The sequence below is a fragment of the Zonotrichia leucophrys genome, chromosome 3 (genome assembly GCF_028769735.1).
Source record: "Zonotrichia leucophrys gambelii isolate GWCS_2022_RI chromosome 3, RI_Zleu_2.0, whole genome shotgun sequence".
Classification (NCBI taxonomy): Eukaryota; Metazoa; Chordata; class Aves; order Passeriformes; family Passerellidae; genus Zonotrichia; species Zonotrichia leucophrys.
In genome coordinates, this window is record NC_088172.1 from 100579949 (window position 1) to 100595247 (window position 15299).

Sequence of the window (15299 nt, forward strand, 5' to 3'; positions counted from 1 at the left end):
GGCTCTTGCTGCCCGGAGATCTGCTCCAGCCCTGCTCCAGCCACGGCCCAGCACGCGCGCTGGGAGCTGGGCTAAAGCAGGTCCCAGGCTCCAGGCCAGCTGGCAACCCAGCCACCATCCAGGGCTGTGCCCTGATGGCTCTGGCCCAGAGGAGAGTGCTGAATGAGCAGAGATGGAGGGGAATTGCTGGAGCTGCCACTGGATGTGTGCAGGTGTATGCAGGTGGCTGAGACCTCAGACAGCCCCATGGAGGCTCACCTGGAGTTAAACCTCCAAAGGCAGCCTGGGCAGCACCCCCAGAGCCAAGAGGACTTTTATCCAAGGTTATCCAAGGTTGGCTGTGGCTATGGGACAGTGCCTGTCACCCCTGCTCACCCAGGGGTGCAGCCTGGCTGATGTGAGGTAGGAGGGAATGTCCTGAGCAGATAGCACCCTGCCTACGAAATGGCACCACCATCTCTGCTATGCATTCTGATTAAATTGGAGCCAAAGCAAAGCCCTAATTCTTCTGATTAAAGCTTAGAAGTTAAGCTCTTCGGACAGGATGTGTGCCGTGCCCTGTGCTCTCCTAAACCACTTTGTCCATTCCATGACAAGACACTGATAACACGCTCCTGTGTGTTTCTTCTCAGACAATCATGATGCCCATTCCAGAGCGTGTATGGTGTGCCTGGGACATCCCACCACTTCTGTCTGAGTAGCGGTATTTATATGTGTTCACCTGGACATTTTGGAAACAGGAAAGCAGAAGGAACTGCTCCAAGCAAAGCAGAGGTCCACATCTGCCTGGGTTCATCCTTTATGGATTTGGTTTTTCCTAGAGGAATAGCACTGGAGAGATGCCCCAATCCAGGCATGGGTTACTTTACAGAAATGCTGCGTTACCTCAGGTGCTCTACAAGCATGGGATCAGCCTGCTGTCACCGCCCTGCAGGGAGTGGGTAAAAGGGAATTAGTGTGGAGAGTTACGGTGTCAGGGACAGGAGCAGATTTGTCACTGTCTTATCCTCCATTTATAGGTATCTACCCAGAGTAGCTCTGTTATGAAGCTTTACTTGGGCGCTCTGTGCCCTGCAGGACTTTCTGAGGATGTGGGATGAGGCTCACCTGCATCACCTGCTTGCTTTTAAGGAGAAGCTCCTGGCACCTGCTGGGAAGTGTGGCCCTGGGCAAGACTGGGCTGCTGTGGTTCCACAGACGTTCAGCTTCATGCAGGAAAATCCAGGAAACTTCTGTCCTGAACATCTGGCATGGGGAAGCTCTCCCATCCTTTCCTCCTCTGCGCCACAGCCTGGTATTGTTTGTCACAGATCAATGCATTTACCCATGTGGAAAAATGTCATTACCACCAGGGCTCGGCTTTTTTTTCTCTCTGAACCGCCCCTGCTGTGCTGGTGAGGGGCTGGCTAATTGCCTCTTTTCTCAGGTTGCCCCTGGGGATGGCTGCCCCACGGCCTGCCACACATCTCAGCTGCACTCTCAGGGCTTCCCCCAGCCAAAGGGGCTGCTTTGCCAAACAAATGAACACTCAGACACCGTGCAGGACCACGAGGCTCTTTGTTACATCTCCTCCTGTGAGCTAAAGAAACGAAGGGGGAGTCACTTAAAAAGAGAGGGAAGGATGGATGATGGGCTCCCAGCCAGGAGGGGAGATGCAGGTAACCTGCTGGTCTGAGCATCCTGCTGGGATGGCCCCCAAAATGGGAATGAGGTGCAGATTTCCTGCCCTGGGCAGACAAGAGCAGAGGGAAGGGGATTGCCCTTCAGGGTTTCTGCTGTCTCTGCCCTGTGTTCACCTCTTTGGCTGGGAGAGCTCTGCAGGAGCTGCAAAGGAGGCTGAGCTGGGGGATGCTGAAGGAAACTGGTGACCAGGCATCTTTTCCCTGTAGAAACTGGAAACTTTCTAGGCATCAAACAACAGGAACCAAGAGCAATTTTACTGCAATTCACTGCAATTTCCAAGTAGGAAGAAAATACATTTGTTCTACTTTCAAAATCCATCATAACCTCAAGCCAAAAGGCAAGACTGCAGACAATAATCCCACAAAGGAGTTTTCTTTCTCTGTTTACTTTTCTTCCTCCTCTTTTTCCCAGAGTATGGCAATACCAATAATTTAAGTCCTGTTTGAGATGAATAAATAATTATTTATTTTCAGCAACATTCAATCTATTAATTTTGTAGAGTATGTTCCCTTTTGGCATCAAGGCCCACCTTGACTGTGTTAGAGGAATCCTGTCAAAGCAAAACCCAGCAGCTGGTAGAAAAGCTGGAAATTCCTCTGTGATAAAATCTGTCCTTTATAGTCCCACAAGAAAATTTTACAAGTTTTACAACCCAGTGCTGCCAGTGTAAGAGAATAGAGGAGAAGATGGTGTAGGAGTGACATTGGTGAGAGCAGGGCTGAGCTACAAAAGGAGAACCAGGAAGGGGAGGTCTTCATGTGTTAAAAGATGCCCTTTCTGCATCCAAAAAGAAAATTGCAGAATGCAGTGTCAGAGCACAGCAAACACATCCCTGTGTATGTGGAGGAAAGCTGGGCAGGAGCAGCTTTCCCGCAGGGTCAGGTAAAATGGGTGAAGTGAGCTACAGGAATGCTATCTGTATTTCCCACACCAAATAATGTGGTAGCTTACAAAGATGAGAGAGGGAAGCATGTGTGCCTTCACTCTTCTGGGAAGGAGCATCCATGCACATAAATATGTTTATGTTATTTTCCTCTTATTTCTCTAGGTCCTTTAGATGGTCTGTTTGGGACAACATAGCTTGGGTAAAGGGTCATTTGCTTGTGTAATGTCTGATGGGATTTGTGAGACTGCCACAACAGTCCTCAGCTAAAAGACCCCAGCATAGGTCTCTTAGGAGCCCAGTTGTTAATGGGGGAGAGGGAGAACACTGTGAAACTCATTAATGCCTTACCTGGTCTGCCTGAAAATAAATGGGAAGCGATGCTTGAAAACGTCCCTGCTCAGCTGCAGGTTGTAGATGGCTGGGAAAGCCCAGGTGCCATTTCTCACAGCAAGCCCAGGCCAGTGCTGAGAAAGGGACCTGGACCTCTTTGCAGAGCCAAAAGCTCTGAATTCACCTGCAAGGAGAGGTGCCCCACTTGAGGAGAGCTGATCTGGAAAGCCGTGTTGTGGGTAAGAGTGAGAGTAGCTGCCTGTGGGCTGGTGTCCCCTGCTTTAATTAGGTTAGTTTCTTTCATGGCAAGTGCTGTCATACCCAGCTGAAAAATCAATACCATATGGCACAGCACTCAGATAGCAAACTTGGAGATTAATTAAAGGAGAAATGCTTCTGTTAGGTCTCAGAGCACAGTGCCTGTGATTAGGCATGGCTGAACTGGTTTGGAAATGCGAAGGCCGGGCAGCACCAGAGCTGAGCTGGACACTCTGCCACTCTGGGGTCAGAACAAACTGCGATCTCCCTTTCTTTACTTGCTGAAATCACTGGTTAACATGTTCTCCTGCATTTTCCTGTGTCTTGCTTCCAGGCCAGGGGAGGGAGGTGCAAAGGGAAGCATTTTTCTGGAAAGCTTCTGCTTGGTGAGGTGATGGGTATGAACATGCAGAAGGTGCTGCCTGGAGGCTCTCTTTGCTCCTGAGCTGGGAAAGCCATGGGAAGGAGGAGAGGAGAGGGAGAGGGAGAGGGAGAGGGAGAGGACTCCATTGCTCAGGAAGTTTCTGACTCCATTGCTCGGGAAGTTTCTGACTCCATTGCTTGGGAAGTTTCATTTCCAGGGCACAGACCAGAGTGGGACAGTGTCTACCCCTCTTTTAGGAGTTGCTGATTTAATGAATATGGCAGCTATTGTGTGTGTTTGGGACCCTCACAGCCGTTTCTCTTCTGCCGATACTTTCTTTTCTTTTCGGCTTTAATGAGAGTTTCTCTAATTGACTTGATGATTTCTGTTTAATTAGCACATTTTGCAGGAATGATCAAAAAATAATAAGATAAAGTAATCAGACAAGCATAGTGCAAAGGAATAATAGCTCCTTTGTGGAGGTAATTGGAGTGGACAGTCCATTGGCTAGTTTGGGGCTCCTCACAGTTGGATATTCCCAGCCTAGTTGTGCCTTGTGCCCAGAGCTTCCAAACACCCACATAGACCCAGCTTTGGTAGTCATTTTAATTAGCTTTAATGAGCTGTGAATGAGCACCAAGGAGAACCGAGTCTGGGCCTGACCTGCTTTGCCATTGTCCAGATTTTGCTTAAGGCTGTGGCATCAGGTGCCAGGCCCTGGGTAGCACCAGGCAGAGCATCTCTGGGGAGGGTTGCGAGTTCCAGATCACACATCCTCTCTAGGACAAGAGGGGATTGCCCACAGGGATGTGAGATGGGCAGATAAATGGTACTAGAAAGCAACAAGTTTGGCAGAAGCAAGAAGGAGGGGAAGCAAAAAGCAGCAGCTGAAGGAGCAACCAGAAATTGGAGCTACCACTGTTGTGCCTGCTCCATCTGTGTTCCTTTCTGAGCACTCTGTCCTTCCTGTTCCTCTCAGGAACAAGCCCCAGGCTCCTCCTAGGAGCAGGAACAGTGCTTGCCATGGGCTCCATCACCTACAGCTCTTTGGAGATACGCAGGGTGAGCTCTGCTCACTCACCAGCTGCCAGCCATGCTCACAGTTGATGTCGTAGGTGCAGCACCTTGCTGGCCATTTGTTTGCCCTGTGCTGGCTAGGAATTAATTAGGAGATGGGCTCCAGGCTGCTGTGACAGCTGTCTGCATGTGGCACTTCCCAGCAGTTTGATTAAATCCGTGACACTCCAGATGTGAGCGTCCTGTGTGGGGGCACATGCTTTGCTCTTAAACTCCACTTAAACCGTGACTGCTCTTCTGGTTTTAATCAAAGGCAAATGCCTTAAGACAGAAATCTGTGCAGAGGAATTAGTAGGGATGTCTCTGGGGTGTGTGGGCAAGGAAAGGGACCCTTCGTGCCAAATTAGGGCTGACAACACTTGCAGTCAGCTGGGCTGGTGATGCTGCGGCACTGAGCAGGTGGTGCGTGGCCAGCTGTGGCTGTGCTCAGCCTGCAAACCCTCTGCTTCACCCACACCCATTGGAGCTGCAAAGGAAGCACTTCCCACAGCCTGACAGTGCAAGGAGCACAGGTTTCCTAATTTGTTTAACCTGTTCACACTGCCTGCCTCTGCAAATCCATCACCCCAAAATGATTGGTACTTGGCCACTACAGATACCCATTCCTAACTGGCCAGGAGTGTGCACACAATCCACCACTGAGGAAAGTCTCATTGCCTGCATTTCAAGGAGGAGGCTCGTCTGTAACTTCGAGGTGGGGATTTAGCCTTGCAAAAGACAAATGGGACTGCCTGCAACACGAACACTCCTCTCTTTACTTCCTTCTCCCCTAGCTATGGCCTGTTTCTCAGTTTCTCTTCACCCAATGTCAGAGACAATGCTTTCACAGCAGCCACCACTTCCCCATTTTCCCAGCAGGATGTGCAGGAGGCAGAAGAAAAGCCCTTTTTCTTCTGTCCATGCTTGTTGAGGTTCCCACCCTTGCCACACTGCCTGTGTTGCCATCGGCTGGCTGCTCACCCTGCTGCACCTTTGGGTCACCCTGCACCTGTGCAAGGCCACCAAGAGCAGGGCTGAGCTTGCCCTACACAGCAGGTGTAGGGTTGTGGTGCCAGCATCATCCCTGGGGAGCAGGATCCTGCCTGCTCCTGTGCTGGTGTGCCAGGAGCTGATGCAGGTGTGGTGGAGCTGGGGAGGAGGACTGGGCAGTGACTGCTGGTGCAGGTCACTGATGGGTGTGCAGTAAGAGCTGGGCTTTTGGACATGGGTTCTCCATCCAGCCTGGGGCACAGGAGCCTCTTCCACCCCGAGCTGCCTGAAACTGTCAGATGGTCCTTTATTATTGACCTGATTCATATCTAAACCAGGGAGGTGAAAGCTGTCTTATCCCATTACTAATCCCCTAAACCAGGCCCTTCAATACCTTCTCCTTGCTGCCCCCTCCTCATTGCTACAGCAGGTGGTTGCAGGATGAGTGCACATCCTTCGGGGCTTTCCCTGAGCCCACGGTGAAGACAGGGACTCCAAAAACCCACCAAATGCTGGCTCTGGGGTTATCATCCGCTGAGGAGGGTCTGCCAAAATGCTGCATGTGTCTGTAATCCCCTAAGGCTTGTTTCTGGGCTCTGAGTGGGACAGCTCCAGGTGTCCATCCCATCACGTGTGCCCTCCATCCTGCAGGTCACGGCAGGTGTCTGACATGGTGGTGGAGCAGGGGAAAATCTGGGGACTGTCCCAGCTGGCTGTATCCTGCAAAGAGCAGCAGGGATGGGGATGCTCCAGCATCAGCTGCAGGCAGTGCTCCAGTGCTCACCCCCTGGGACATGGGACAGCACCAAGGCTGTGGTCCTGTGGCCTTGGGCTGCTCTGGTAGAGCCCCATGGAGGTTCTGGCTGCTGGGGCACCTTGAGGCTGCTGGGCCGGCTGGCACAGGCACCCTGCCCATGGAGAGGGGGGGCAAACCCCAGGGAAATTAGAGCAAGGGGCGATGTTTGATGTTCTGCTCTTTAAGCGATTAATAATCTTTCGGCGTCGGAGAATCAGCTGAAAATCTTCCTTAGAAAATAATGAGCAGAGAAACATTTACTGATTAGTCTAATCCCAGCTAATCCTATCTGATGAGCATATATCAAGATATCCTTTAACTGATTTATTGTCCAAAGGACTGGTGGAGGTGCCCATCTTCACCGTGGCTGGGGGAGCTGGGGGTGCAGCAGGAGTGTCCCCACAGCCTGTCCCAGTGTCCTGTCCCAGGAGCAGGTGTGTCCCCGTCCCCCAGGGCACGGCCTCGCTCACCCTGGCCCTGGGAGGCAGCGCCATATCCAGGCCACCTTGCCAGCACGGGGAGATTTAATCGCTATTTCCATTTCTGCGTCTATCGGCTTTCTCTTGGGTTTGAGCTTTTATGTTTCATAAACTGATTAGGAGCAATTATACGTGCTTTATCCCCAAACTTTCCAAATGCCTAGGCCATATGCATATTTAAGGCTTCATCATCTCTCCCAACAGCTCAGCCTCAATGTAAACTGCTGAAATCAAGCTGATTCTGGGACAACATCAAAAATTAGGGTTTTAACCACTAATATCTGCTCGAACAGGAAATTTGTTGTGGGTGGTGGCCGGATTATGACTTCTAATTACTGTGGCAGATCCTCCCTGCCTAGCAGTGAAAGTCTCCTATTCCAGCAAAACTGCAGCAAAACCACTCTGGGGAAGTTAAGATGCCCAAGGGGATCCCGGGGTGCTCTGTGTCCGGGCAGGGGGCAACTCTGGGTGGGGATGCCCTGAGCATCCCTTCATCCTGAGCACACGAGCACCCCGAATTGGTGGCCACACTTGCACACCTCGCAGTCCCCTCACACCCGTTTGCCTTTCTTGGTGAGAAGCACCACGGTCCAGAGGGTTCCCCCCCGCCAGCCAGCCCCCAGTGCCGGCCACGGCAATTATCCTAAATGAAAGTTATTGTTCTGCTAATCCTGGGAACAGCTTGCGATGGGAGATTTGGGTCTTTCTTTAATAATGCAAAGTTAATGCGGAGTCCCCTTGTAATTATCTTTATCAGAAGGACCCTCGGTTAATCTGACCGTCCAATGAAGGCCTGGATCAGGCGGCCCGTGTAAGCCGGTTGTAAATCATTTCCATCAACAGATGAAGGGAAGAGGGAAAAAAATTGCAGCCCAGGTGCAAGAATCTGGGAGCAAAAGGGAGCACAGAGGCCAGGCACCTCGGGGTGGCCCTGGCCCGGGTGACAAGATACCTGGGGTCAGGGGAGGATGTGCCTGTTCCCATCCCCATCTCCAGGGTGCTGAGCCCAGTGGGATGTCCCATCTGGGATGTGGGGCTGAAGAGTCCGGAGATGGAATGGGGGTACTGGGCAGTGGAAGAGGGGATGTGGGGACACAGGGACACAGCAGGGAGTTCCTGGGAGGAAACCCGGAGAGGGAACCCAAGGGGATGCGAGACGGATTTATGGGACATGGGGGGGAACAGGGTGGGCAGGCCGGGCACTGAGAGGGGGTCCTGGAGAGGGTCCGAGCACAGCGGCAGGGGCCCGGCAGGGGGCGGTGAGCACCGAGGGGCGGGGGCCGAAGGGAACGGAGGGAGGGACGGCGAGAGGGGCGGCGGGGGCCGGGCGGTGGCCCCGGAGCGCCGGGGGAGGGGGGCCCGAGGCTGCTAATCCCGGGATTGGGAGCGCCCCCCCGCCGGTCTGGAGTGTGATTGGAGCCGGCACCAGCGGCGGGACGATAAAAAGGGCGGCGGGCGGCGGTGGCCGGGCCAGGCGGCGGCGGCGGCGATGCCGGGCCGGGCGGAGCCGTCGGGGGGACGCGCGGCGGCGGGGCCGGTGGCGGTGCCCGTGCCGGTGACACCGGGCGCGGCGGCGCGGCCGGGAGGCGCGGGGCTGCGGGCCAAGGGCTTCGCCATCACCGACCTGCTGGGGCTGGAAGCCGAGCTGCAGCCGCCCCCCGGGCCCCCCCCGGCCGCCACGGCCACCGGCGGCTACGAGGGCGGCGGGGCGCTGGGGCTGGGGCTGGGGCTGCTGTGCAGCCTGGGCGCGCCGGGCGCCCCGTGCCTGCTGCCCGCCCCGCTGCCGCTGCTGCCCGCCCGCGGCCCCCGCCCGCCGCCCGGGCCGCCGCCCGCCGCCCGCCGCCACAAGGAGAACATCTCCGGTGAGCGGGGTCGGGGTCCGGGGTGGCCGCGCACGGGGACCCCCGTCCCGAGCCGCTGCCGGGGCTGCCCTGCACCTGCGGCTCCTGTGCCGCCCGTGCCGCCGGGATGCCGAGCCTTTCACCTTTCACCCTCCGGCAACGCGGGCTCCCACCCCTGCCCCGGGATGGCATCACCGGTGCGGGCCCAGCTCGGGGAGGGAACCCCTCCGTGCCCCCGGGCGGCTGGAACCGTGCTCGGGGAGCCGCGTTCGGGTGCCCCGCTCCCGACGGGAACGTGACTCTTGCCCTCCCGCATGCTGCTGCCAGATGAGGATAGCCTGTCCGGGGACGCCAGCGAGCTGAAGATGTCCAGCTCCCAGATCAAGAGGAAGAAACGCCGGCACAGGTAGCGCCGGGAACCAGGCTGTGTCCCCGTTCTCACCTCCTGCTGCTGCCACCATCCTCTCGCTGTTCCTCTTCTCCCCGGGCTGGGGCGGTCGGTACCCCCAAGGGGAATAAAGGGAGGAAAAGGAGGAAAAGGAGGAAAGGGCTGCTGCTGGGGTGTGGGGAGGATTTTCCGCAGGAAAACCTCAGCGTGGGGGGCTGCCAGCCTCGCTGTTTGCCCAAGGGTCCGGACGGTGTGACAGGATGCTCTCTCCTCTCGGCAGGACCGTATTCACAGCTCACCAGCTGGAGGAGCTGGAGAAGGCTTTCAATGAAGCGCACTACCCCGACGTGTATGCCCGGGAGATGCTGGCTGTGAAGACGGAGCTGCCGGAGGACAGGATACAGGTAGGTGGCTGCAGCGATCCTCTCTCTCCCGAGGAATTTGCGGGCTGCCAGCACCCGGCCGTCTCCTCTGCTCTGTGGCAGTGGGTGCAGGTGGTGGGAGCGTGGAGGCACCGAAACGCCCGGGGGGAGGCTCAGCTTCTGCCTGCTGGCATCGAACAGCCTCCAAGGGACACGCAGAACCAGGGCACTGAGCTGGCCCCAGCAGTCACTCTTTGCTGGCAACCTGGCTCTGTCCTCCCGCTCAGGCAGGAGCTGGGAGCAATTTGGAGCTGCTGGGCCAAGCTGTGACACAGGAGCTTGCTCACTAGCTTGCCCCTTTGAGGGACAACTGGCATTTTGGGGCCTGATGCTGCTCCCCTATGGAACAGCTTAGGGGCTTAACAATGAGGGGGTGGTCTGGGCAGCAGCATGGTTATATCTACTGCCTTGAACCTTCAAATAGAGGAGTGGGGTGGGAAGAGGGACCCGAGCACCTTCTGTCGTCATTGGTCACTGCATTATGGAGCCCTTTTTGTGGAGAGGTTGGTGCTTTGTGGATCAGGCAGCGAGGACCTGCAGGCAGGCGGAGCAGCGTCGGGTGACTTTGGCTGGGATCGCCCTCCTGTGTCACCACCAGCCTGATGTTAACATGTGCTCCCTCTCCCCCCCTTCCTCCCCTCTCTGACACCCACGTGTGTGCCCTCCCTCACACCCCTCCCCACACGGCGTCTGCACACCCACCCCTGCACGCACCCCCACGGCTGGCCTTGCCCTGGATGCACATTCCCTCCTTCCCCACGGGACACACACCGGCCTGTGGGGGCTGTGTCCTCCCCAACCCACCCCTCCGTGCTCTCCTGGCTGTTACCCCTGAAGGTTTGGTTTCAGAACCGAAGAGCCAAGTGGCGGAAGCGGGAGAAGTGCTGGGGCCGCAGCAGCGTGATGGCGGAGTACGGCCTGTATGGCGCCATGGTGCGGCACTCCATCCCCCTGCCCGAGTCCATCCTCAACTCCGCCAAGAGTGGCCTGGTGGGATCCTGCGCCCCGTGGCTGCTGGGTGAGTGGGAACCTGGGGCATTCAGGGCTCAGATTCTTTCATCTGGCTGCCCTCACCCTTTTGCAGAAAGGAATGGGGCCTCCCTGGCCCTGAGCTGTATATAGGCCGCCAACTGCCCACGGTTTTCCGCTTCCTCCTTGCAAAGAACAGCTAGGGAAAGGAAAACCTTTTACTGCTGTGTCAGACAGGTGCCTGCATGTGGGTGGGTATCAAGGAGTTGCAAGGCATCTAAGAAGTCACCACCACCTGCCCCTAAACTGGAGATACCTCAGAGCTACCTCAGAGCTACCCTCTGCTCATTCCAGGTCAGAATGAGTCATTACAGCACACATTCCCTGTAAGCCTTCCCTGCTACAGGGAAGGCACAAACTAATTTTGCCACAAGCCATCCCCTCGGGCTGCAGAGAGCAGGTGGAAGGGCTCTGGGTTGGGAAAGGCTGGTAATTAGAGAGAGCTTTCCTTGGGATGTAGGCAAGGACTGTGGGAAGCAGCAGTAATTCAGAAGGTGATTCTGAGCCGTCTCAAGCAGAAATAAGCAACCAGTGCCCTTGGCTTTTCTCTCTCCCCTCTGCAAGGTATGCACAAAAAGTCCATGGAGGTAAGCAGGAAGGCAGAGAGCCAAGAGAAGCTGGCAGATGGCTGGCGAGTGGAGCAGGAGGAGGAGGAGGAACTCAAAGGGACGCAGGCCAGCTCCCAGAAGGGCTCTGACAAGCTCGGGCCTGCAAAAGACTCGGAGGACACAGCCATCGACCTCTCCAGGACAGCCAAGCACGAGAAGAGGGGTGTGCTGAGGCAGTACATCAACGGGGACCCCCCCTCAGAGCAGAAGGACAGGGACCACTGAGCCTGGGCTGCCTGGAGGAGGCCAGACCTCACAGCATCCTGGCGAGACCATAATATTTATTGATTTATTGATATATATATTATTTTTTTCTTAAATAACGGAACTTTTATCCGAATTCAGGGCATTTTAAAAACTGGGCACACACATCCCCTCGTCCCCTCACTTTCAAGCTGTTCACTTCTCAGCAGAGCCAGGGTGGAGGGTGGCAGAGGGGACGGGGGCAGTGCGAGGACGGGCGCGCATTGCGGTCAGCACCCACTGCTGCTGGGGAGGAGCCCCCTTCCTTCCTTCCTTCCCTTCCCCTCTGAGCTGGGACCACTCCCCAGCTAGCCAGAAGCACAAAGAGGAGCAGCACACTGGGAGTTGCTCCCTCCTCCAGGAGTTTACTGACGCCTTCTCCAAGCGCTTCCACCCTGGTGCAGAGCCCGTGTGCGAGTCCTTCCATGCCCAGCACACAAATCTTCCACCTCAGCAGGGTTTTTAAACATGGTAGGGTTCATCCTCAAGCTGGTGTAACCTGACAGCCAGGCAGGTTTATATTCCCTGAGGATCTAGCCTGCCAATGCAGCCTTATCACTGGATTTACACTGTGTATCTTCCTTAACTCGTATCTGGGAGAAGGGGGTAAGGAGGTTTTTGTTTATGCAATGATTTTGTACACTCTTGAATGTCACTTGCCACACTATGCATGATAGAACAGACCTTTTTGAAAAGCAAGCCATAGTACCCTGGAGCAATTAAACAATTTTGTGAAGTGACATAAGAAGATATTTTGTAATTGTCTGTAAAAAGTGTTAATGTCAGAGCTGTTTCTTGGTCACCCTATATTTATGTCTAAAAGCACTTTAGTAATCTGGATTTTTGAATGTGGCTCTTCCTGTATTGTCCACCATTTATTTATTACACATCCATAAATAAAATTGTGGTGTATCTTTGGTTTTCATGCTCTCTATTGCAATTTATATACCTTCCTTTGACACATCTCATGGCACTGGCTGAACTGGCCCATGCGCACGCCTCGACAGCTCTCCTGGAACACTTCCAGTTTCATCCACCAGCCAAAACATAACGGAAAATTATCAAAATCTGAGTAATTCCAATTTGGAAAGTGTCCTGACACAGCTCAGGGGGTGTGTGGGGCAGGTAGTGATGCTGCCCCTGCTGCTGGGCCTGGCTGCTCACAGCTGCAGCTCCAGGCTGTGCTGGGCAGGGGGACGGAGGGGGGACATTTCCCGGGAAGAGCAGAGCAGTAAGTGGCACATGCAGATTTCCTGCTTTTCCCCTCCTTGGCTTAGCCAGACCCCTCCAGGCTGCTGTGGGGAGGGGTAACACATGCATGGCAAATACAAGCTTTGCAGGGAAAAAAAAAAAAAAGAAGAAAAAGTTTGCTGGGGGGGCTGTGGGGAGCACGGTTCAGGAAAGGACCAGCCAGGGCTTATTGCAGCAGCAATTAGGCTCACTGAGAGCCGAGACTTAGCACATTGGAGGCCTAATCCTGCCTGAGCAGCATCTGCAAACCTTTTATTTGGGCTGTGCCACGCTGGCACTGGATGCTTGCAATCCTTTTTATTTATTTATTTTTTCCCCCTCTTTGGTCTGCCTGCGTGCAGATGGCCTGGCTCCTTGCCCTGTGCTGGCTGCGGGGCTGTGAGAGCAGGCACGTCACCACCAGCAGCGCTACAACGGGAGACTCTGTGGATCCAGCAAGCACGGGGAGCACTCCTGGCAGTGCCTGGTGGGATCCCAGTGCTCACCACAAGCTGGCAAGGAGGAGCCAAGAGGAGGGCTGCTGGCAGGGAAGTGTCCACTGTCCTCCAAGGTCACTGCTTGGAGCAGCAATAGCAGCAGGGCAGCACATTCTGGTTGTTGCTTCAGGTTTGCTCCATCCTGAGATCAGTGGCAGCCAGACCCAGCCATGGCTCAGCCCGTGCTGGTTCAGTGACAAGAGTGTGACCCTGATGCCAGGCAATGGCTGCCACTTGCATACATCTCCACTGCTCCATGTGAGACCCCACAGCCGTCCTGGTGACCACATCAGGGCCTGGTGCCATGAAATTCCCTTTGTAAGGAGCCCCAGGCATCCCTCAGCCACGAGTGCTGGGCTTGCTCTAGCAGAAGATTGTCACAGACATATTTTATGAAAAATCCATTTGCTAGGATCTTTGTCCTGAGAAGCTTCAGCTTCTCCATGTTTTGCTGCTTTGGAATGTGATCTGGAGAATTGTTTCCCCAGCATGTGAAAATTGTTTTTACTTGATGACCAGTGACGGCCACCTGTGTTGAGGCTGTGAGCAGTCACAAGACTTTATTATCATTCCTTTTCTTTCCTTGCTAGCCTTATGATCAAATACTTTCTTCTATTCTTTTAGTATAGGTTTAATATAATATATATTTTAAAGCAGAGATAAAATGACCCAACCAGTGGTAGTCAGAGTTTTCTTACATCCCAGTGATGGGCCCAGAGCAGAGAAGGCTGCAGGGCTGCATTTGCAGAAGCATCTTCAGGGTGCCATTTCCGTACAGCTTTAGCAGTGTTCATATCTGTGTCACTTTGTTTTGGCCAATCCTGCCAAGCCGCAGGTTGGATTTTCAGACTGGGAGCTCAGCGAGCGAGCCCGAACGCTTTGTAAGCGCTCCCTCGTGTGGAGCTGGGCGATGGGACACGAGAGGAGAGGGGAGCGGAGGATGTATTAACATTTTAATAATAAATGTAGTCTTGTAATTAAAAGGTGACTTTTGTAATTAAAATAAGAACGATGCTAGTGGGATTTTTTTAGAAAGGAATGAGGCACTCACACCAGATAGCAGCCGCAGGACACCTAAATCTTTCAGAGAAAAAGAATTTATTGCCCTCTTAGCAGAAGAAACAAACTTCTTCCCGCCTCAAAGGCGCTGTTAGGACTCAGAGGAAGAAGTTGACGATGACCAGACAGCATCCTGTATTTGAATGGAATTTATGCATCATGTATGAGGTGTATGAATGTGCAACAGGCTGTTGCTTTTAAGGGTTAATCCTCTGTTAACGTGGGGTCCTTTTTCGGGCTCATGCTCCCCAGAAAAAGGTAACCGGACATCCATAACTCTTTGTATTTCTTGTCTCATATTGTCCTAATTCAATTTGTCCAAATAATTATTACTCTAATTGTATGACTATTTTTATAACCATTTTATTACTATTAAACTTTTAAAATTTTAAAAGCAAGTGACTGGCGTTTTTCACATAGGCCAACCCTGTCCTGGGGTGCATCAGCATCGCCTGCTGGATGAGTGAGTGAGGGGATTGTTCCTCTCTGCTCTGCACTGGGGTGGCGTCACCTCGAGTTCTGGGGACAGCTTTGGAGGCTGCCATGTAAAACAGACATTAAAATTGTTAGAGAGCTTCCAAAGGAGTGCTACGAAGGTGGTGAAGAGCCATCCTTGTGAGGAGACTGAGCAGGGACCCCATCTCAGTCTGCACGATTAAAGCAGTAGGACATTTGCGCATCTTTTGTCTGTGGTGACCAGCGACAGGACCCGAGAGAATGGCTCTAACCCTGTATCGGGGAGGTTTAGGTTGGATATTAGGAAAAGTTTCTTCACCCACAGGGTGGTGGGGCACTGGAACAGGCTTCCCAGGGAAGCTGTCACAGCACCAAGCCTGACAGAGTTCAGTGAGTGTTTGGACAATACTCTCGGGCATTCTCTGTGATTACTGGGGCTGTCCTGTGCAGGGACAGAAGTTGGGCTTTGATGATTCTGTGTCCCTTCCAACTCAGACTATTGTATGACTTCCTAGGTTAATTCAGCACTAACACCAATACAAGTCCATTCTTTTAAACCAGGTGCACCTGTTCAGCCCGCAAAATCTCCACAGGCGAGGCCACCGAGTGTCCTTTCCCCCGATCCCACACTGGGCGGCCGTGACTCTCGCGGGGGGGGCGCCGAACAGCAAAATCCCCGCCCGC

General features: G+C 54.0%; 1 protein-coding gene across 1 annotated transcript; it reads left to right on the forward strand.

Annotated features, from left to right (window-relative positions):
* The first annotated feature begins 8331 nt into the window (after positions 1-8331).
* On the forward strand, positions 8332-12166 carry VSX1 (visual system homeobox 1). The gene is made up of 5 exons (XM_064707081.1): positions 8332-8704; positions 9011-9089; positions 9352-9475; positions 10331-10511; positions 11087-12166. The coding sequence occupies exons 1-5, from the start codon at positions 8332-8334 to the stop codon at positions 11353-11355; spliced, it is 1026 nt and encodes a 341-aa protein (XP_064563151.1). The 3' UTR covers positions 11356-12166.
* Positions 12167-15299: the final 3133 nt, after the last annotated feature.

What these genes read in the sequence shown, in the direction of transcription:
- VSX1 (XM_064707081.1), top strand. Translation starts at nt 8,332, where the DNA reads ATGCCGGGCCGGGCGGAGCCGTCGGGGGGACGCGCGGCGGCGGGGCCG. An exon ending in TGCCGGAGGACAGGATACAG is followed by an intron (nt 9,476 to 10,330) that starts GTAGGTGGCTGC and finishes TTACCCCTGAAG; the next exon opens with GTTTGGTTTCAGAACCGAAG. An exon ending in CTGCGCCCCGTGGCTGCTGG is followed by an intron (nt 10,512 to 11,086) that starts GTGAGTGGGAAC and finishes CCCCTCTGCAAG; the next exon opens with GTATGCACAAAAAGTCCATG.